General features: G+C 52.9%; 2 protein-coding genes across 3 annotated transcripts in view; one reads left to right on the top strand and one right to left on the bottom strand.

Moving 5' to 3' along the window:
- The window catches only part of IGHMBP2 (immunoglobulin mu DNA binding protein 2), a 35,373-nt gene extending 34,852 nt beyond the window's left edge, over nt 1-521 (bottom strand). Inside the window, exon 1 of the mRNA XM_064163528.1 lies at nt 410-521. Within this exon, the coding sequence (XP_064019598.1) occupies nt 410-483 (74 nt within the window). The 5' untranslated portion in view covers nt 484-521. The remainder of the gene's footprint in view (nt 1-409) is intronic.
- Nucleotides 503-18,967, top strand: MRPL21 (mitochondrial ribosomal protein L21). 2 transcript variants are annotated; one of them, XM_064163533.1, is made up of 8 exons: nt 503-573; nt 2,249-2,306; nt 5,657-5,742; nt 9,191-9,354; nt 11,699-11,751; nt 17,604-17,707; nt 18,470-18,553; nt 18,757-18,967. In XM_064163533.1, the coding sequence occupies exons 1-7, from the start codon at nt 540-542 to the stop codon at nt 18,508-18,510; spliced, it is 540 nt and encodes a 179-aa protein (XP_064019603.1). In that variant the 5' UTR covers nt 503-539; the 3' UTR covers nt 18,511-18,553; nt 18,757-18,967. The 2 variants fall into 2 exon arrangements, with proteins under 2 accessions (XP_064019603.1, XP_064019601.1); XM_064163531.1 differs by lacking the exon at nt 18,470-18,553.
- The last annotated feature ends 1,681 nt before the right edge of the window (nt 18,968-20,648 follow it).

Raw genomic sequence — 20,648 nt, 5'->3', positions numbered from 1 at the left:
GTGCCGGTCAGCACATCCCATAGGCGCAGGCAGGCCCTGCTGAGGTGCCAGCAGCTTCCCATGGGGGCCCGCAGGCCTCATGTATAGCAGCTGAGCTCCCCAAGGGGGACAGCTGGGGCAGAGGGTCCCTCAGCGCTTCCCAGGGGTGACACGGCGGCTTCCCACCTGTGACAGCCTGCCCCCAGGAGGCCCAGCAGGGTCTCCCGTAGGTGCCCACAGGGCTGTCAGCAGTGTCCCGCCGGTGCCAGCAGCCCCCGCACGGCTGCGAGCAGGGCCCCCGCTGTATGGTGGTCTCGCAAGGCTCCACCAGGGCTTCCCTCAGGGGCCGGCTGCTGAGCCGCGGTCGGTGCGGGCAGGGCCCCGCAGGCTCTCTGGGGGAAGGCAGAGGAAGGTGCTGAGCCCTCGGTACCTGCTCTGGGCGAGCTCGGCCTCCCGCTCGTCCCGCAGCAGCCGCAGGTGCCGCTCCGCCGCCTCGGCCGCCATGGCCCCGCCGCCTCCCTGCGCTTCCGCTGCCGGGGCGGCGCCGCGGGGTCAGCGCCATGGCGGCGGCGGGAGCGCGGCGGCGGCTGGCCGGTGAGGGGCCGGGGAGGCGCCGGTGCGGGGCCGGTGCGGGGGGCCCAGCCGGGCCGCTCAGCCGGGCCGCGCTGCGCTGCTCTGAGGGAGGGAGCGGGGAGGCGGCGGCGGGATAGGGTTTCGCCGCCTGCAGTTTGCCCGGCCCGGTCCCTTCGCGGCCGTCTCACGGCTGGGTCGCAGGCTCCGTGTCCTCCGCGACCGCCCTCTGGGCCCGGGGGCTCCATGTTGCCTGCGGCCTCTCCTCAGCCTCCTCACACGGGACAGACGCTCCAGCCTCGTAGTCCCGGTTTGTGCACGCCAGGCACCCGGCGGGTGAACCCTGGAGGTCTCCCCGAGGGGTGAGAAGGTGCAGGAGGAGCCACCTCAGGTCTTCACCAGCATGGGCCTGGAGCAGCCAGAACGCCAGGGGCAGTGGCGGAGGCGGGGGGGGTGTGCTAACGAGAAGGAGAACCGACGTTGCACGGCGTTCTTAGCCGGTGCGAACCTTTCAGCGGGACCCAGGGAGCGGAGGGAGGTGTAGGAGCTCTGTCAGCCTCCTTCCTTCCTCGCTGAACCGGGAAGCTGGAGGTGGATTGTCTTGGGGGCCCCTGACTTATCGCCAGGGTTTGGTTGCTGTGCCAGGTGAATGTGACCTCTGCAAGGCAAGCGGTTAGGTTTTGGTTGTAGTCAACCAAACCACTGGTTACTGGAAGGGTTGTGTATGGGAATAGCTCTGCTGTTTCAGTGAGCATTGACTCCTGTAGGTGTAGCTCCAGAAAGCAGGAATGCACTTCTCTAATCCTCATCTGTTATTGCTTGCTTAGCTGTGTTCCTCCTCCATGCTCCCCCGAGCTGCTCCACGCTCACCGTGTCTAGAAGGAGCAGGCATGCTTGGGGTGGTGGAAGCCCGACCACAGGAGTGTTCAAACCACACTGGAGCTGGACCTGTCCTGCTCTTCCAGTTCAGTGCTTCACATGGTGCTGTGGGGCATTACTGGCAACATGCCCTGGCTTCCTTCTCTCTTTTCCAAGTGGAAACTTTGTGAGGTTTAGTGGGAGTCACTAAAAGATTTCTTAAGATTACCGAGTCCAATCCTCAACCCACCACCACCATGGCCATTAAACCACATCCCCAAGTGCCATGTCAACATGTTTCCTGAACACCTCCATGGATGGTAACTCTTTCAACTCCTTGGGCAGCCTGTTCCAATGCCTGACCAAATCTGTACTAGACCCTGTTTTGGAAGGCCCAGAGGCTCGAAGTATCCTTCTAGCAGCACCAGTGAGTGCTCAGAATTAAGAGTGCACCAGCGTTCTTCCCAGCAGCTGTTCCTCCCCTCACTTTGGGTCTCCTTGTTTTTCTAAGAGCTGGGAAGCTCTGGCTGTACCCACACTGAATTGTTGTGTATGGCTTGGAAATGCCACCTGGAAAAAGTGCAAGGAGGTCATTCTCCTGCTCTGCCTGAGTGCTGCACACAACTGGTGGCTCCTTTCTCTTGTGGTGTACCTCATTTCCCTTCCCCCATCTCTCTTTGCTCGTTGTGTTGAGTAAACAAAGGTTTCACAGTTGGAAGAATGGCACCACGAAGCTGATGGGCACTGTGACACCTTGGCAGTGCTGTCACACTGTCTCACCAGAGGCTGAAAGCCCAACAGCTGCTGCTTGTTCTGATCCCATTTCCCTCTCTCCTTTCAGCTTTGCTTTCGCCTGTGGTTCGGCACCAGAGTTCCCAGAGCACGTCCCCACAGCAAGGGTAATGTCAAATGACTCTTCTGCTCTGCTTTTTGCCCCTTGAAGTGCTGACCCTTCTGGATTGGGGTGAGGGACAGATGGTTTGTGCCCCTTGGTCAGCTTCCCAGAGGTTTGGGACTCTGCCCACCTTCAGTCTCCTCTGCTAGGAGGATGCTTCTCTTGTTGAAGGAGCTGAAACTGGAGATGGGTAACTGAGTCCCCTGCTGAGGAAAGGGCCCATGGTGTGAGCTCAGCCACGGCAGGCAGCAGAGTCCACTCGAGCCAGGACATTGCAGCAGCCCAGCTGCAGAAAGGGCTTCAACTGACACTCAACCTGTTTGGGTGCAGCTCGTCTGCTCCCCAGGCAAGGTTCATCTCCCTTATGGAGTCTCTGATACTTGATAAATGCTGAGTTTGCCCCAGGTGACACAGGACACCCAGCCAGGAAAACTCAGATTTGGTTTGGTTTAGCACTTTGAGAGTTGCTTCTTTGTGTCCTGTGTTTTCTCTGCTGAGGTCTCACACGAGACAGAGCTGCTGCTGCTTCTTGTAACCAGAAGGGGACACTGCAGAAGTGGAGAAGTGTCAGCAGCTTTGGGAATAAACCACAAGATTTGCTCATTCCCTCTAGGCTGCCGAAGCGAGCAGGAGAGGCCTATTCCTGTGATCCAAACTGTGTCCTCGTGTCCCTGAGCACCATCAGATGCATGAGGACAGTTTGGATCACAGAGTTTGCATCTCTGCCTCCTGGTTGGTCTTCTCAGGATCTAGGATGAATCTCCCTCACCCTTAGGGCTGTCTCTGTGGTCTCCTGGATTTCTGCTTAACAAGGAACTATAATGTAGTGCCTTTTGGTCATGTGCCTCCTTCTGAGTAGATTCATTTAGTACCTCTTAGGATAATCCTGAGTTCTGCAGGATGGACTTGTGCCATGGTGGGTTTGGACTGCATGTGCAGAGAAGAGTGATGCTTTTCTCCCCTGTTCTTTGGGAGCAAATTGTGTCTTTAAGTGGCTCTTACACAGAGATGTAAACAGCTGCTTCTGCTCCTCCTTGTCCTGGAGATCTTGATAACCAGCTGATGCTAAGCAAGTGGCATTTGCATTTTCCCCCCTCAAACTCACACTGGGAGCTCCATGCAGCGTTTCATTTGTGAGTTAACACCCTGTGGCATGTCTAAGCAGAGTCTGCTGCTGTTCAGCTCTGATGCTGGGAAGGAGTTCTGGTGATTTAGTACTACCTTGGCTATCTGCAGCCATGGTACTAGCCTGGAGGCAGCTGAGGGTTGGTTCAGGTTTGAGCCAGAGGATCAGTGATCATCTCAGCCACCTATGGAGTACTGTACCCAGTTCAAGAGAGGCAGGGAACTACTGGAAAGAGTCCAGTGAAGTGGCTGAGAGGCTTGTGAGGAGGAAGAGCTGGGAGCCCTGGGGCTGTTTAGGCTGGAAAAGAGCAGTCCCAGAAGGGTTCTGATCAGTGCTCAGCAAGAGATAAAGGGTAGGGGGCAAGACTTGTCCGTGGTGCCCAGCAACAGGACAATGAGTAACAGGCACAAACCTGGATCCCAGGAGGTTCCATCTGAAAGTGAGGAGAAACTTCTTTTGTGTGAGTGAGCCCTTGGAGCAGGCTGCCCAGAGAGGCTGTGGAGTTGCCTTCTCTGGAGAGCTTCCAAACCCAGCTGGACATTGTGATCCTGGGCAAGCTGCTGTGGGTGCCCCTGATTTAGCTGGGTTTGGACTGGATGCTCTCCAGATGTCACTTCCAACCCCACCATGCTGGGACTGATGAAATGGAGAGGCTCTTGTGCCAGCAGTACAGTTGCTTTGTGTCTGAAAAGAGGTGGAATTAAGGTGATTCTCTGTTGCAGCAGGGGAGGTTACCCTGTTAAGAAGAGTAAGGATTTAATGTGCAGCTCTTACCAAAATATGTTTGTGCTCAGAGTCCTGGTGAGGAGCAGTGCTTGTGCTTGGCTGGCTGTGGGACATTGTCTGCTCCCTCTGTGGCCATCCTGAACCAAGATAAACATAGGATCACACAGTCTTGTTAGATGCCTCTGTGAGGCCCTTCCTGGTGTGGTTATTGCTGTCTGTAGGCAGACATGAAAATGACACAGAAGAGGCTAAATGTTTATGGAATGAAATGCTGAATCACACTGAAGATGGGAGAAGCTGCTGCTGCCCTTCAGGGAAGGCAGCTGTAAGTGACAAAAGAGGAGCAGCCTCATACCTCTCCTGTAGAGAGCCCAGCTGGGGTCTTAAGACCTCTCTAAATGACCTGTTAAACAGAGAAGAGCTCCAATAAACAGGAGAAAAGGATGTGGATGAGTCACTGCTGTGTGATACTGGAGGCTGGGTTGGGAATGCTCCTCAGCCCTTCTTCCCTATCAGAGGCACTTTGCCTTCTCCTGAGTAACTCCAGGGCTCTGTGCTGGGTGCTGAAGTGGGTTGAGGAGCATTAAGGCACTCAGCCTCTCAGCTGTGGTGAGGGTAACTGGTGTCTGTACTGCCAAAGCTTATACAGAAGCTTTTATCTAAAGCTCAGGTGTGAGCAGGGCTTAAGGTAGGTCTGTGTCCATGGGAGGTGGTGACAGGACTCCAGCCTGTAAAATCAAGGCAGTGGAAGGTGGTGGCTGAGCTTGGTCACCACTAGCATGCCCAGCTGTACATCTCAGCACCAGGAACGAGAGGTAACCTGGCCTGGGTGAATTTTCAGTCTGTTTCTTGGAGCCCTTTTCCTTTGTTTCAGACAATTGTAAATACCAGTCTGAAGTGGGAATCCCCAAAATAAATCCATTTGCTCATCCTGAGCTTTAAGGTGGACTGGAAGTAAAGCAAGTCCCAGCCACTGAGGCATTTGTTCCTTCTTAAAGCTTGCTGCAGCACATGGTAGACTTCAGTGAGGTGAAGCCCTGGGAGCAGTGACTGAAGCAAGTTGAACTCAGAAATGAGGCCAAGTGGTTTCTAGGTGGCTTTGGGCAGCTTTCTGGTACAGGCTGCAGTTTTTCTTGTCCTACTGGAGTGCTTCTGCCAGGCACTGGGAGGAAGGTCTGGGGACTTTGCCACATCCAGCATCCTTCAGTGGCTTAAGTCCTGGACAGGTGATGTGGCTTTTGTCTTGTCTTTGACACTGAAGACTAGAGTAGAAAAGCCTGTCCTCACCCAAGAGCTGCCCTGAAGTAGAATCTGCCTCCAGTGGGCTTTGGGTCACATCTTTCACACTGGCAGATCACTAAATCTCCTGCATAACTTCAGCTCCCCAGCACAAAACCACTTTCTGCCCTCTCTCCAGCTTCCTTTCCCTTTTTTCTCTCTGTGTTTTGCATCTCTTGACCACATCTGTTTGCTGCAAATTAATTTTACCTCCTCCTTCACAGGCTTGTTGCCAAAACCTCTCTGACTTCTCCCCCGTGGCCTGAAGTGAAACTTCCAGATCCAGTAGAAGAAGCAAAATATCATGCAGGTAAAGGTCTCAAGTCTCCAAGAGAAGAACTCTGCTCCAGTATTGCTTGTGGTGGCCTGACTAAGCATAAAGAAGTGTCTTTAATGACTGGAGCTAGAGCTTTTGTTCTTCACTCTTTGGTGTTACTGTCACTCCAGGTGCTTGTGTTGGAGATTTGGGTACAAGCATGAGGTCTCCTTAGGTTATGACAGCTTGTAACACTGCCAGAGGAACCTCAGCTAGTGTGGTGTGTTGCTTTCTAAAGCCTTTTGGAGAGGAGAAAACAGTTCTTTTTCTTCTGATGGCTAAATGAAAAGGCCAAAGCCAGCACAAGCAGTTGGATGGTGGGCACAGCAGACATCTGGGGTATTTTTGGACATAAAACAGAATATTGGAGCCAGCATAACCAGTTGGTTGGTGGGCACATGACAGAGCTGCAGGGGTGTGACATAAGGCATTGGGTGGCTGGGAAGTGACACAGTATTAGTGAACATAGTTTTGGTCCCCACAGAGAGTCAGGGATCTGCTGGATCAGCAGCTCAAAGTGGGAGAGGGTTACTGTACCTGCTGTGCAGCTAAGGCCATGGCAAAGAGGAGGGATTGTGTTTCCCCTCTGGAGTTCTGTGGCAGACCACTCACCTGGAGAAAAGAGCATGTGGTGGAGTCATCTTCTGGGACAGCAACAACTGAAGGCTCCTTTCAGTGCTCCTGGAAGGGACATGTGGCCCCTGCAGTGGTCACTCTCCCGACACAGGAGGGGAAGTGGCTCTTGAGCAGCCATCCTCACTGCTTAGCCTGACTAGGACATGGCAGTCTCCCACTCATCACCCTGGCCCATAGAGACCCAAAAATCAAATGCAGAGCACAGGAGTGGGGAAGCCAACACATGGACAGGACCTTCTCAGAACTAGGCAGGAGGCCCAGAGGGAGAATTTCTTTTGCAGTTGCTGTGGTGCTGGCAGTTTGCAGCTGAGTTCTTCATGCAGGCAGCAAGCTCCAGGCAGCCCTCACTGGGCTTGGACACTGGGGCATCTCTGAAAGGCTCCTGACTCCCCTGCTTTAGGTGAGAGAGACCTGGGAAGTAAAGGAGAGGAGCTCTGGGAAGAGGAGAGAGAGAGAGGAGCAGAGCAGAGCTGTGTCCCCTTTTTGCCAATAGTCTCCTGTCATCTGACTGAAGTGTTTTTGTGATTGTGTGATGTGCACTGCAGAGAGCCTCCTGCTTTAGCTCTGCTGTTGGCCTGAGTTCCTTCTCCTTTGTGCTCTTGGGGTTGCTCCAGTGACATATTAGAGTTCTGTCCCCTAGCAGGATTTGACCCAGTAGTGAACCGTAAACCACTCGCTTTGAGATGCTGAAGCCCTGCTGTGAACAGGGTCCCATGTTCCCTGTTTGATTCCCATGGGATCCTCAGGGCTGCTCTCATTTCCATGTCTTGTAACCTCCTGCTGTTCCTGAGCTTGCATCATTATCTCCTGGCTGTGCTTATCCAAAGCAAACAGCATTTGAGTTCTGCCTTCTGTTCTCCTGCTGGCTGTGGTGGCAGCCATGGATATTTTAGGAAGGGTCTCTCCACATGGTGCTGGGGTACAGGCTATGGTGGTACAGTGGTAGCATCACAAGGGGCCTTGGGGAGATGTATCAACAGCTTCAGCACCCAAGTGCAGGGAGGAAAATGTACCTTTTGTAGTTCCAAAAAGATGAGAGTGCTACGGGTAGAAGGTTGTGGTTTGACAAGGCAATAGCCCTTGTCTGAGCATGGCTCTGCATGGGGGTTGCTCAGAGAAGCTTGTTGACCATCAAAGAAGGACATCAGAGTGCTAGAGCTGGTCCAGAGGAGGCCTTGAAGATGATCAGAAGGCTGGAGAACCCCCACCCCTGTGGGGACAACTTGGGAGGGCTGAGGCTGTTCAGCCTGAAGAAGAGATGGCTCCAGGGAGAGCTTAGAGCAACCTTCCAGGACCTGAAGGGGACTCCAGGAGAGCTGGGGAGTGACTTTTGGCAGGAGCCTGTAGGGCCAGGAGAAGGAGTGGTATCTTTGAGCTGGAAGAGGGGAGACTGAGACTGGAGATTGGGAAGAAATTCTCGACAATGAGGACTGTGAGATGCTGGAGCAGGTTGCACAGGGGGTTGTGGATGGCCCCTCCCTGGAGGTGTTCAGGGCCAGATTGGATGAGGCCTTGAGCAACCTGGGCTAGTGGGAGGTGTCCTTGCCCATGGCAGGGGTTTTGGGACTAGATGATCTTTAAGATTCCTTCCATCCCAAACCATTCTGTGATTCAGGGACTCTGGGTTTGAGGTGTTGACCACAGAACTCTGCTACACCCAGATCAGAGTTCAGAGCTGGGAGAATCTTACTCTCTGTGTAGCTGGGGCCACACCAAAGAGGAGAGGCTGCATTTTTTCTGTCTCCCTCTGCTTTTGTAGCAGCTCAGTGTGACTCAGAGCAAGCAGGACGTGGTGGAGTTCTCTTCTGGGACAGCAACTCCAGCAACTCAGCTCTGCATCCTAGTGCAAGCTGCAGCAGCTGCTGCCCTGCAGATGATTTCTGTTCTTGCTGGGTTAAAACTTGGGCACTTTGAGTGTTCCTGTGAGGGCTGGGCTGGGGTTGACAGGCTCCTAAATTCTTGTCTGTCCCCAAGGGAAGCTTTGTTTATATTCCAAGGGAAAAAAAGAAAAGAACAATGAAGAAAATCTATTTTTGCAGTGAGAGAGAAGTTGCTCTCTCTCTGAACAGCTTAGGGGGGTGGAAAGCTCCCACTTGGCAGTGGAAGGGCCCTCATTAAGCAACACCTTTTGATATTCCCATAAAAATGGTGTTTGGCTCCACTGCTCAGGAAGCTGATCCCAGCAGACTGAGTTTGTCCATGTGCAAGACCTCGTCCCTGGGATTTGGGCTGCTCCTGGCACCTGCTTGTCCGCGTGGGGAGAGATTTACTGGAAGAATCACACAGAATCACAGAAGATTAGGGGCTGGAAGGGAAAGGTCCTTCTTGTCCCTGCAGGTACAAGTTCCCAGTGTGCTGGAGCCCTTTTTCCTGTGCCCTTGGCCAAGCTCTTCCTGATGTTCTTGTGTACCTGACATGGCATCAGAGTCCTGGGCCTCCTTTATGTGACTTGGGCGCTGAGGGCTGGGTGTGTGTACATGGGCTCCTCTCTGGAACACTGTCTTATTACAGCCCATTTTAAGATGCTTGAGAATCAGGCTGAGCTGTCAGGTTGCAGAAGAGCTTTGTGGTGTCTCCATATGAATGTTTCCTGCTGCAGGGGTCTGCCAGCAGTGAGAGATCATTCAGCGTACAAGGGGCAGGCTCACACCCTGTGGGAACAGCACAACTCTGGATCCTGGCTGACAGCTTCCCAGCAGATTGAGGGTTTGGTGGGCAAGCAGAGGGGCTGGGTCAGTTTGGAATAGCTCTTCACAGCTTGCTGGGCTTCCAGCCTGATTCCTTCCCTGCTCTCCTCCTCTCACAGAAGTGGTGCAGAAGGTGAACCAGCTGATCGCAGCGGGGCACTACGGGAGGCTCTTTGCTGTGGTGCACTTTGCCAGCAAGCAGTGGAAAATAACCAGTGAAGACCTGATTATGATGGACAATGCACTGGAGGCTGAGTGTGGAGACCGGATCCGGATGGAAAAGGTGATGAGTGCCATGCTTCCACAGTGCCACCGTGCCCTGTGAACCTCCCTTCAGGCAGTGCCCCAGGCTTGGGGCAAAGTGGCTGGAAAGCTGCCCAGCAGAGAAAGACTTGAAGGTGCTGGTTAACAGCTGGCTGGAGACAAGCCAGCGTGTGCCCAGGTGGCCAAGAAGGTCTGGATCAGTAAGAGTGTGGCCACCAGGACCAGGAAAGTGATTGTCCCCCTGTACTGGGCACTGGTGAGGCCACACCTTGGGCACCGGATTCAGTTTTGGGCCCCTCTCTGCAAGGGGCACTGTTCTTCACAGAGAGAGTGATCAACCATTGAAATAGGCTGCCTGGGGAGGTGGTGGAGTGCCCATCCCTGGAGGTGTTTAAGAGGAGGTTGGATGAGGCACTTAGTGCCGTGGCTTAGTTAATTGGAAAGATTAGGTGATAGATTGGACTCGATGATCCTAGAGGTCTTTTCCAACCTGGTTGACTCTGTGACATGGAGGGGCTGGAACAGGTTCAGAGAAGGGCAGCAAAGCTGATGAAGGATCTGGAGAACAAGGCTGATGAGGAACAGCTGAGGCACCTGGGGTTGTTTTACTCTAAGGAGACTTAGGGGAGACCTTCTGGCTGTCTACAACTCCCTGAATGGAGGTCACAGCTAGGTGGAGGTGGAGGTCAGGTTCTTCTCCCAAGGAACAGGTTACAGGACAAGAGGAAGTGGCCTCAAGTTGCTCCAGGAGAGGTTTGGGTTGAATGTGAGAAGAAACTTCTTCACTGAAAGGGTTCTCAAGCAGTGAAACAGGTTCCCTAGGGAGGTTGTTGAATCCCCCTATCCCTGGAGGGGTTTAAAAGAGGCAGAGAGATACGGTGCTGAGGGACATGAGTTAGCACCAGACATGATAGAGAATGGTTGAACTCCGTGATCATAAAGGTCTTTTCCAACCAAAGCAACCTTGATTCTGAACCCAGGTCCTCTGCAGAGCTACTCTAATCTCCCCATCTCACTCCAGCTATTTTGTTCCTCAGTGCTGTGCCAGTCTCCCTGCTGGTGATGATACTGTTGTGCTTTGTGCAGGATAGGGCAGGACTGAGTCCTGCAGGAGACAGATTTCTGCCGTACTACCTTCATCAAAGAAACAAACCCAAAACCAAACAACAAGAGAAAGCTTCAGTTGGTGTTCCTAGAGCCAGCAGCTGAGGCCTGTGTTTACCTTGGGAATCTAACACCCAGAATAGTTGGGGTGCTCCCGGAGGGGTTGTCACTGCTCAGTGCTCTGCAAGATCCTTATCAGGCTGGGAGGGAGGGGTTTGCCAGGCTGCAGTTTATCTGTCCTCAGCCCTGGCTCACTTGCAGGGACTTGCAGGGGCTCATTAATCCAAGTCTTACATGAAAGATTACAAAGTGGGATTCTGTTGGCTTCAGCTTATGTTGGTTGTTAGAGCCAAGTGAGCACTTAAGGAGAGCTGGGCAGTTTTTCCACTTGTCCATGGCTTTGAAGTTGAGTTTTTGAGGCAGATTTTTGGTGTGTTTTTTTTTTAAGGCTTGCCTTCAGCTGTGTCCTGCATCCTCTTATCCAAGAGAGGAGGAGGGGTTTTCCTGGAGCAGTCAGCTAGGAATGCAGAGAGCTAGAGAGGGGAGTGAGAAAAGGTGAAAAACTTGCTTAACCACCATAGCCCTTTGGGAATTTAACTTGCAGGTATCTGTCCTAAAACAGGAGTCACAGCACCTCCTGAGCACTGCCATGCTGTTTGCTACAGCTGCCCTGCAGTCAGTGTGGAGAGGGAGGTGGTCTGTAAGGAGTGCTCCTCTTTCCCCCAGTACATACTCCCCTCTCCTGCCTGGTTCCGCAGCCAAATGGGCTGGTTCCCAGCGTGCTGAATTCCCCCCAAGATGTTCATTTCTTTAGTGTCCATCTTGAGGCCTTCAGGAAGGGCATGAGGAGAGTGGTTCTCTGCTGGGGTGCATTGCACTTGCTAGAAAAATCCATGATTTTAGGAGCTGCCACTCATTCAGAGCCCACACAAGGCATGTTCTTCTTCCCTGGATTGCTTTTCATATCCTTTACAACTGTTGGTGAGCCAGAACAGAATGGTTCAGTGTGTTCTGATCAGCATGAAAGAGGCTTCAGAAGTATGTTTCAGTAGGATAAGCTCCCCTGCAAGACTGATTAATGAATCTGTCTCTTGCCTCTTGGCTGCCTTCCTCCACCAGTCCTCTCTAGTAACAGTGTTGGGTATGAAATGTGTCAAGCCCTGGGTTTAAGGGGTTTGACTCCTTTATGATGACTGTAGAAGCTGGAAGATGCTGTCTGCATTTCTGCAGTAGATAAATGTCTGCTTTGTCTCCCTTAGGTTTTGCTGGTTGGTGCTGACGACTTCACGCTCATTGGGAGGCCGCTCCTGGGGTAAGTGTCTGGTACAAGATTTAGCTTTAAGACAATTTTGGTGCTAAATTGTAGCTTCAGGGCTCCTGCAGCCCCTGAAATTGAAGAGAAATGTGACTGTATCAGCACTAGCTGCTTTATGTGGCTTTTGAAAAACTCAACAATAAAAGAAGCTTCGCAGCCTTGGCTGCCGTTAACCATTGCCACAGGACCAGGGCAGCAGCAGTGTCAGTTCCAGGGTGGCTGTAAGATGTTCACTTCTGTTCTATCCATTGCCACAGAACCAGGACAGCAGTGCCGGTTCTGAGGTGGCTGTAGGATGTTCACCTCTGCTTCTCACTGTTGCCACAGGATCAGGACAGTGGCAGTGCCAGTTCTGAGGTGGCTGTAGGATGTTCACCTCTGCTTCTCACCGTTGCCACAGGACCAGGACAGTGGCAGTGCCATTTCTGAGGTGGCTGTAGGATGTTCACCTCTGTTCTAACCATTGCCACAGAACCAGGACAGCAGTGCCAGTTCTGAGGTGGCTGTAGGATGTTCACTTCTGTTCTAACCATTGTCACAGGACCAGGACAGCAGTGCCAGTTCTGAGGTGGCTGTAGGATGTTCGCTTCTGTTCTAACCATTGTCACAGGACCAGGACAGCAGTGCCAGTTCTGAGGTGGCTGTAGGATGTTCACTTCTGTTCTAACCATTGTCACAGGATCAGGACAGCAGTGCCAGTTCTGAGGTGGCTGTAGAATGTTCACCTCTGCCTCTAACCATTGCCACAGAACCAGGACAGCAGTGCCAGTTCTGAGGTGGCTGTAGAATGTTCACCTCTGCTCAGCTGGATTTTTCTCTCATGGTATAAGCTTTGCACAAACTGGCAGTAGATCTTGCTCTTCACCATCCCTTACCCTGATTTTGGTGATGGTCATCTTGGAACAAGCCAGAAATCCTTTCCCACCCCTTAATTTGACTTGAGTGTTTTAACCCAATTCCTTTTGCCTTTGTCTTAACCTAGCAGGACTTGATCTTAATGTTAGAGCTCCTAATTTTCCATTGCTTCTGGTCACCATCTCCATGCCACCCAAGCTGGCAGAGCAGCTAGTTCTGCAGCCTTTCCATCACCAGAAAGAAGTGGTGTGTGGCCCAAGCATGAGCCAGAAGTGAAGTCTTGAGCTGTTGTTTTGCCCAGGACAAGAGGTTCCAGCACTGAAACACAACTCAAAGTGGGTTGCAGGTGCTCAAGGTACTTGGAAGCCCTGGCTGTGGTCTGGTTGCAGGCTAAACCACACCTTTAGGTCTTGGCTTGAACTGCAGCAACTTTGGCAGAGGATGGTCAGATAAGGAGGAACCTGTACAGCTGAGAATTATTTCTTGGTGACTCATAGATGTGGGTTAGAAGCAGCACCTGGTCTCACTTCTGACTGCCATCTGTGCTACTGGGGGCTGCTGGTGCTTCAGAGTCACTTGTAAGGTGTCTGTGCAGTGGACAACATGAGCTCAGTTGTGCTGCTGGTAAGTGCCTGAGGTTTTCTGCTAGGCAGGACTTCGGCCAGCGCTGCAGATAGATCTGGGACAGCAGAGTGTTGGGAGCCTTGGAGCTGCTGCCTTGTGCTGCACCTGTGGAAGATTTTGGGGAGGGGAATCTCATTGTGAGGACTAGAAGTGGCATCTTCAGAAGCTCCAATAGGAGCCCAGCTTCTGCAGGCAGGGATGTGCCATGTCAGATGGTTGCAGAGCATCATCCTTCCCCTGGCTCTCTTAAGCAGCAGCCCTGAGGTGGTTCTCCTCAACCTTCTGTCTGTGTGCTGGGCTTGGCCTGTGGCCTGGGAGCCAGGAGGAGAACCAGCTGTGGGGTGCCTGCAGGTGCTCCACGTGTGTGGAAAGCATTGTCAGCTGCGTGAAGCAGACCAGACTGCACATCTGCCAGTGCTAGCTTGAACTCCAGTAACTTCAGTGGAGGAAGATCAGGAGGAGGAGGCAACTGACCAGGCAGGAAGAGAGGCTGGTGGGGAGGTGCCAACCTCCAGAGTGCCCAGATCTTGAGTCTGGGCTGAGGAAAGGAAGGAGAGCAGCAGAAGCCAGCATGTCACAGGCAGTGGGGACTGCAGTTCTTCCACATGGCTCCCAGCTGTGCCTAAACCCCAGGCAGCTTGGAGGGGGGGAGATGAGAGCTGGATGTAAGCAGAGGCAGGTTTGGGTTTGTTGATTTAAATATAAACCCAGCGGCGAGAGCTCGCACCAGGGCCTGCCTGAGAGTGTTCCTGCAGCTGCAGGCTCTGCTCAGGGGCAGGCAGGAACTTCTCCTCTTTTGGCCAGATGGTCATGGTTTAGTTTTCTGCAGCAGCCAGCTACCTCCCAAGATGACACTCCTCTAAAGCCTTAGAAAAAAACCAGTGCAACAAAACATATCTGCGTGGCAGAGGCTATTCTGGGAACTTCTTGCTGGCTTCTGCTCTGGAATCTGTTGGGTTTTGTGTTTGTTCAAGGAACTTGCTGCCTGGTTTGAGTGGCAGGAGGGTCTGGGACAGCATGCAGCTGTGTTTTGTTAGCTGAATAATGCAGAGGTGGTTGTGCACTCCTAAAGCTGAGAGCAGCAGTGAGTTAATCTTGGACAGGTTTGGGTTTCAGCTGTCAGGTGATGGCTGCTCTAGGCCTGAGCCATATGAGTGGTGCTTCTAGAAGTTCATCTGATCTGTAGACAAAGCACAGCTGAGGCAGTTGTTTTCCTCTGGCTGAACCTTGCCCATTCTCCTGCTACCTGCCCAGTTTTTGCAGTGGCTTGTGCAGTAATGACCCAGAGCCTTGGGCTTGTTCTTTTCCCAGCTCCCCAGGCTGGGATTCAGTTACCATCTGCAGATGCCAGCTGGAATGATGACCTCTCAGAGCTGTGATCCTTGGGTGTTGTAGGTTCCCTGGATCTTTATCACTGCTTCATGACATCAGCTTTAAGCCCAGGCTAGCCCTGTGAGATTTCAGTGTGAGCTCTCCTTGCCTCCTGTAGAATCTGGTAGCTGTGTTTTGTCAGGAACCATTTTGCTGCTGAAGGCAGCAGGGCCTGACTCTCCCTGTCAGACTCTTGGGAAATGTGTGACCCTATTTTTATGGACATTCCAGTCATACTTAAAACATTCAATGCAGACTTTTTTAATCTTTCCTCCTCTCACAGGAAGCCTTGGGCTTTATTTTGCTGAGAACTTTTCTGTTCATATGCACTTCAGCAGCACGTTGGGTTCTGCTGTGCTCTCAACCGGTAGGTCCTGGTCCTCTGTCCATCAGAAGGACTTAACTAGAACCCACTGACCCTCAACTCTGGCTTGCAGTGCAGCCACACTTTGTGCTGCTGCTGCAAAGCCTGGCCTGGCTGGGCTGCTGCTGCTGCAAAGCCTGACCTGGCTGGGCTGCTGCTGCAGCTGCAAAGCTTGACTTGACTGGGTGGCTGCTGCTAAGCCCAGCCTAGATGAGCTGCTGCTGGTGGCTATTACACCCCAGAGGGTCACTGATCCAGTCCCTGATGGCTGTTGCACTCCAGAGGGTCAGGAATTCAGACCCTGATGGCTTTTGCACCCCAGAGGGTCAGGCCTTCAGTCCCTGATGGCTAATTACACCCCAGACGGTCAGGAGTTCAGTCCCTGATAGCTATTGCACTCCAGAGGGTCTGGGATTCAGTCCCTGATAGCTGATGCACTCTAGAGGGTCAGGGATTCAGTCCCTGATGGCTGATGCACTCTAGAGGGTCTGGGATTCAGTCCCTGATGGCTATTGCACCCCAGAGGGTCAGGGATTCAGTCCCTGATGGCTATTGTACCCCAGAGGGTCAGGGATTCAGTCCCTGATGGCTATTTCACCCCAGAGGGTCAGGGATTCAGTCCCTGATGGCTGATGCACTCTAGAGGGTCTGGGATTCAGTCCCTGATGGCTGATGCACTCTAGAGGGTCAGGGATTCAGTCCCTGATGGCTATTGCACCCCAGAGGGTCAGGGATTCAGTCCCTGATGGCTATTGCACCCCAGAGGGTCAGGGATTCAGTCCCTGATGGCTACTGCACCCCAGAGGGTCAGGGATTCAGTCCCTGATGGCTATTTCACTCCAGAGGGTCAGGGATTCAGTCCCTGATGGCTATTTCACCCCAGAGGGTCAGGGATTCAGTCCCTGATGGCTGATGCACTCTAGAGGGTCAGGGATTCAGTCCCTGATGGCTATTTCACCCCAGAGGGTCAGGGATCCAGTCCCTGATGGCTATTTCACTCCAGAGGGTCAGGGATTCAGTCCCTGATGGCTGTTGCACTCCAGAGGGTCAGGGATTCAGTCCCTGATGGCTGTTGCACTCCAGAGGGTCAGGGATTCAGTCCCTGATGGCTGTTACACTCCAGAGGGTCAGGGATTCAGTCCCTGATGGCTGTTACACTCCAGAGGGTCTGGGATTCAGTCCCTGATGGCTACTGCACCCCAGAGGGTCAGGGATTCAGTCCCTGATGGCTGTTGCACTCCAGAGGGTCAAGGATTCAGTCCCTGATGGCTATTGCACCCCAGAGGGTCAATGGTAAGAGTGATGGTAAATGCCTTTGGCCTCCTGATGACCTTGCTGGCACGGTTGAGGCTGGATGGGCTTCCCCCCTCTGCCCCCCTGAAGTGCAGACAGTGTAGTTTGTCAGGAAAATGTCCTTTAGATGTCTGCTGGCAGCACAAGGAGCATGCTAATGAATTTTTAATGGTGCTCTGCACTGATGCTGCCTGACAAAGTGTCTCTTCTTCCTCCATCGTGGCTGTGGATTAAAACCACACTTCCCAGAGCTGCAGCCTGGCTGCTGTCTGCAGGCCCTTCTCTTCCCAGAGGGGAGGTGCTGTGCAGCTGCAGGTAGCTGCTCCTCCAGTGCCTGCCCCAGGCCACCTTCTGCTCCAGCTCTGGTGATTTTTAGGCAGCTGTTAGAAATCTCAGCATTTTGCTAAGTTCAGTGAGACTTTTTCCTCTTGCTTTCTCTCTGCAGACCCTCTGGGTGGGCAGGGGGAGTGTTGGTAAGATGATATGGAGGGACAAATCACTCTGATTTCACTCAACTCTAGAGGAAGTGCAGTGAATGTCCCCTTCATCTCTGTCTGTGTTTATTTGCTGAGAATTTTCTTGTGTGGAACTGAGACTTGGCAATGATTTGAGCCTCTGAGTGGTCTCAGCACTCAGCCTGAACCCCCAGCCCCAGGGTGAAGAGCAGCACATGAAATCCTCAGTGAATCCCCATCTACTCTTCCAGTTTGGGATAAACAAGCAGGACAGACCAAGAGTGGGAGGCAGAAGAGGGGCCTGTGGGAGGAGAAGAGACTTGATCCAGCAGCCTATTATCAATGCTTCCTGCTGGAAACAGTGGGCCAGAACTCTTCACTGGGTCTTTGCCAGGACTTACTCAGGTGGGCAAGGTGAGAATACTTTCTGCCAGCTGTCTGTGATGCTTTGTAGAAGGAGGAACTTCTGTATTGAGCAGCATAGCACAGGAGAAGGGACAATGGGTGGCTTTAACCTGTACCAGAGGCAAAGCAGGACGCACAAAACCATCTGAACGTGCTGAGGAAGGTCTCTTACTGCAATCCTACAAGTTGCTGCAGGTTCACCTTACTTCCATAGCTGCTTCTGATCTCATCCTTCACGTGGCAGAGGGGTGCAGCCCTGCACTTGGCAGATGCAGCAACTTGAGGCTTCTGGGTTTGCACCATGAAGCCACCAGCCTGACACATCCCTCTCCTTCCACTCTGGCGTTGTGGGTCTGGGCTCTGTGGGGCAGGATCTGTTGTCATCTCTGTGTCACTTTTCCCCCAGAACCCTGCTCAACAAGGGGAGGAGGATGGAAATCTTTTAACTACTCCTTGTAATGCTTTTAAAAATCCTTTTTAAGGAAAGACCTGGTGCGTGTGGAAGCCACTGTGATAGAGAAGACAGAGTCATGGCCCAAGATCAACGTGCGCTTTTGGAGGAGGCACAACTACGAGAGGAAGAAAAGTAAGATGGAAAGAGCATGCAGGGTCTGTGCTGGGTCTGGGAGGTGTCATCACACAAGGGTGGTGCCTGGATACATTCACCAGAGCCCCTCACCCCATGTGGCACAGCAGCTCCTGCCCAGCTTGCTGCCCCCCAGGCGCCCGCTGCGTTCAGAGCATAGAATCATGCAAGCATTAGGGCTGGAATGGACCGCAAGGATCATCCAGCTCCAGCTGCCCTGCCATGGGCAGGGACACCTCACACTAGATCAGGTTGCTCAGAACCACATCCAGCCTGGCCTTAAAAACTCCCCAAGATGAGGCTTCCACCACCTCCAGGGAAAACCTGTTCACCCTTGTGGTGAAGGACTTCTTCCTAACACCCAGTCTGACTCTACCCACTTCTACTTTTGCTCCATTCCCCCCAGTCATATCACTGCCTGACACCCTAAAAACTCCCTCACCAGCTTTCCCATAGGTACCCTGCAGATACTGGAAGGCCACAGAAAGGTCTTGGAGCCTTCTCCTCTCCAGACTGAACAGCCCAAACACTCTCAGTCAGTCTCTAGGAGAGGTGCTGCAGCATGGGGATGTGGTGTCCCCTTGGCCCAGCAGCCTTTGATAAAGATTCTTGGAAAGACCCTGCTGAAGAAAACACCCTGGGAGGAGAGCAGCAGACCTTGTTGTCTTCCCAAAGTCTTCAATACTGTGTAGTCATGGGTACCAGCAAGTCTGAACAGCATCCTGGGCAGGCTTCCATCACCCAGTGACTGCCCCTTCTCAGACAGGGCTGAGGAGGAGGAGAACCATGGCTGTTTGTTTTGATGGAATGGGTGCTAAGACCTTGCCCAGCCTGATGCAGCCCCAGGTGAGGCTCTGCCTGGACCTCTTGTTCCTGTTGCTGTCCTGGCAAAGCAGGAGTGTCAGGCAGCACCCTGCCTCCTAGAAACCCACATCCTTTAGCTTGGCTTAGGCTGGTACAGCAAAGCCAGCAGGAGCCTTCTGAGAGGTACACAACTGTTGGGTGCTGTCATCTGATCTTTTCCCCCCTCTCTTTCCATTCTTTTGCAGTCATTGTGAAACCTCAGACTGTCCTGCGGATAAACAGCATCGAGATCTTCCCCTGTTTGTCCTGACCCAGTGAGGGGATGCTGAGGGGGTAATGATGGAAATAAAGCTGCCTGCTCACTGGAAAGCTCTGGGCTTCTTGCTGTTGGAGGAAGAGGAAATCTAGATGTATTTTCTAATGAAACAAACCAAAATGAACTATTTTCTTAACCCATTCTTTCAGCTTTGCTGGTGTTTATTTGCTAGGTGCTCTCAGCAGCCCAGGATCCACTGCTGGCCATCAAGCTGTTTAATGCCAGCTGAGTCTGCCTTTGTCTGCACACCTCTGCAGGTCCTTTGGGATTTTCAGGCTCTTAGAACCACCTTGGGCTTCACCTCCCCAGGCCCTGAGGTGAGGCTCTGAGCCTGGAAGGCAGAATCTGGGTGTAGGAGGAGTTGGTGTGAGAGCCTGTTGCTGGGTTTGGTTGGACTTGATGGTCTTCAAGGTCCTTTCCAACCATAATGATGGTCTGAAGGAAGTGCTGGGTTTGAACATAACTACAGCTGCTCTTGTTCTCTCAGGTCTCACAGGTCTGTATTAACCTTGAGGAAGTCGGGTTGGGTGCAGCCTACGCTGCATCTCATCTTGCCCAACCTCAGACAGAGAAGGCTCTGGGTGTGCTTGGGTTAAGTTGATTCTCCAATCTCTGGAGCAAGCTGGTCATCTGCAGAGGCTGAGTCATCCCTTCCCCTTCGGGACCAGCTGGCAGGAACAGCCCTTGGGAGGTGCTGTTCCTTCTCCAGTGCCTGTACCAAGGACACCTAGATTGAAACAGCTAAGGGCAGGAACCTTTCTGCCGCCACCTTGGGTCCTTGCGTCCTCCTTCCCAAGCTCTTGCAAATGGGAGGTGGCTTGTGGAGGGAACTCTCCTCCAAAACAATCTCCCACCCATTCCCTCCTCTCCCAAAGGTGGCTCCAGGTCTGTGCTGGCACCACGAATCCCAGCAGTGGCAGCAGGTTGCAGGGTGGTTGGGGCTGGCATATGGCTGCCTCCTGGTTACAGGCTGTTCAGAGTCCAGCGGAAGCTGCATCGTTGCCAGCTGAAGGCTTCACTGGGAACCTCGTGGTCTCTCTGCATCTCTGATGGCATCTGAATGCTGGGGCTGAGAAGCAGCCTGTGTGTCTTGGCATGGAGAGATGGAGGGGGCTCTGTCCTTCCTGGCTGGGGAGAAATGCTGGAAAATAACAGGAGAGGCTTCGAGGCTGAGAAACTGGGAGGAAGAGCCCAGCGCTGGGTCAAGAGGCAAAGCAAATGGCTCCAGCTGGGTCAGACAAAGCCCATGGGAAATGCAACTCCAACCAGGTGAGATGCTGTACGAAATGAATGTGGGTCCACGGTGTCGGGGCAGAAAAGTGCAGGAGGGGAAAACTGAGCCAGGAGCCTAGGATATAAAATTCAGTCACAAGGCCCAGGTGTTAGCAAAATGGAGCATTCAGGCTGAGGCAAAGGGGATTCCTTTTGCCACCTTCATGGGAATGTAAAGGAAAGCTTTTTGCCATTCCAGGTGGGAGCAGAAATTCCCAGTTCTGCTCTGAGTCTCCATTTGGCTTCAGATGTTGGGGGGGTGGCTGCTTGTTTTCCTGACTGCTGATTCTGGTTTGCCACACTGAGGGAGTTGATGAGCAGAAATGTCTCAACAAAGTGGGCTTTTTGTTTTTCACTTCTTTCCTCTACGCACTGATTCATAGTGGAAATGTCTCTGTTAGGACAGAACATCTTGTTGGACAGCACATCTGATTGGGATGGAATGTGGGAGATGCTTTGCCCAGGCTCCAAAGATCAGCCAGCCACGTGGGTGAGACGAGAACCAGGCCTGGGCTCCCACCATCCAGTGCCTCTAAAGCAGGACTCTGG

Source organism: Pogoniulus pusillus, chromosome 24 (assembly GCF_015220805.1).
Source record: "Pogoniulus pusillus isolate bPogPus1 chromosome 24, bPogPus1.pri, whole genome shotgun sequence".
Taxonomy (NCBI): domain Eukaryota; kingdom Metazoa; phylum Chordata; class Aves; order Piciformes; family Lybiidae; genus Pogoniulus; species Pogoniulus pusillus.
This window is presented reverse-complemented; position numbering and strand designations above follow the sequence as displayed.

What these genes read in the sequence shown, in the direction of transcription:
- MRPL21 (XM_064163531.1), top strand. Translation starts at nt 540, where the DNA reads ATGGCGGCGGCGGGAGCGCGGCGGCGGCTGGCCG. An exon ending in AGCACGTCCCCACAGCAAGG is followed by an intron (nt 2,307 to 5,656) that starts GTAATGTCAAAT and finishes CCTCCTTCACAG; the next exon opens with GCTTGTTGCCAAAACCTCTC. An exon ending in ATTGGGAGGCCGCTCCTGGG is followed by an intron (nt 11,752 to 17,603) that starts GTAAGTGTCTGG and finishes ATCCTTTTTAAG; the next exon opens with GAAAGACCTGGTGCGTGTGG.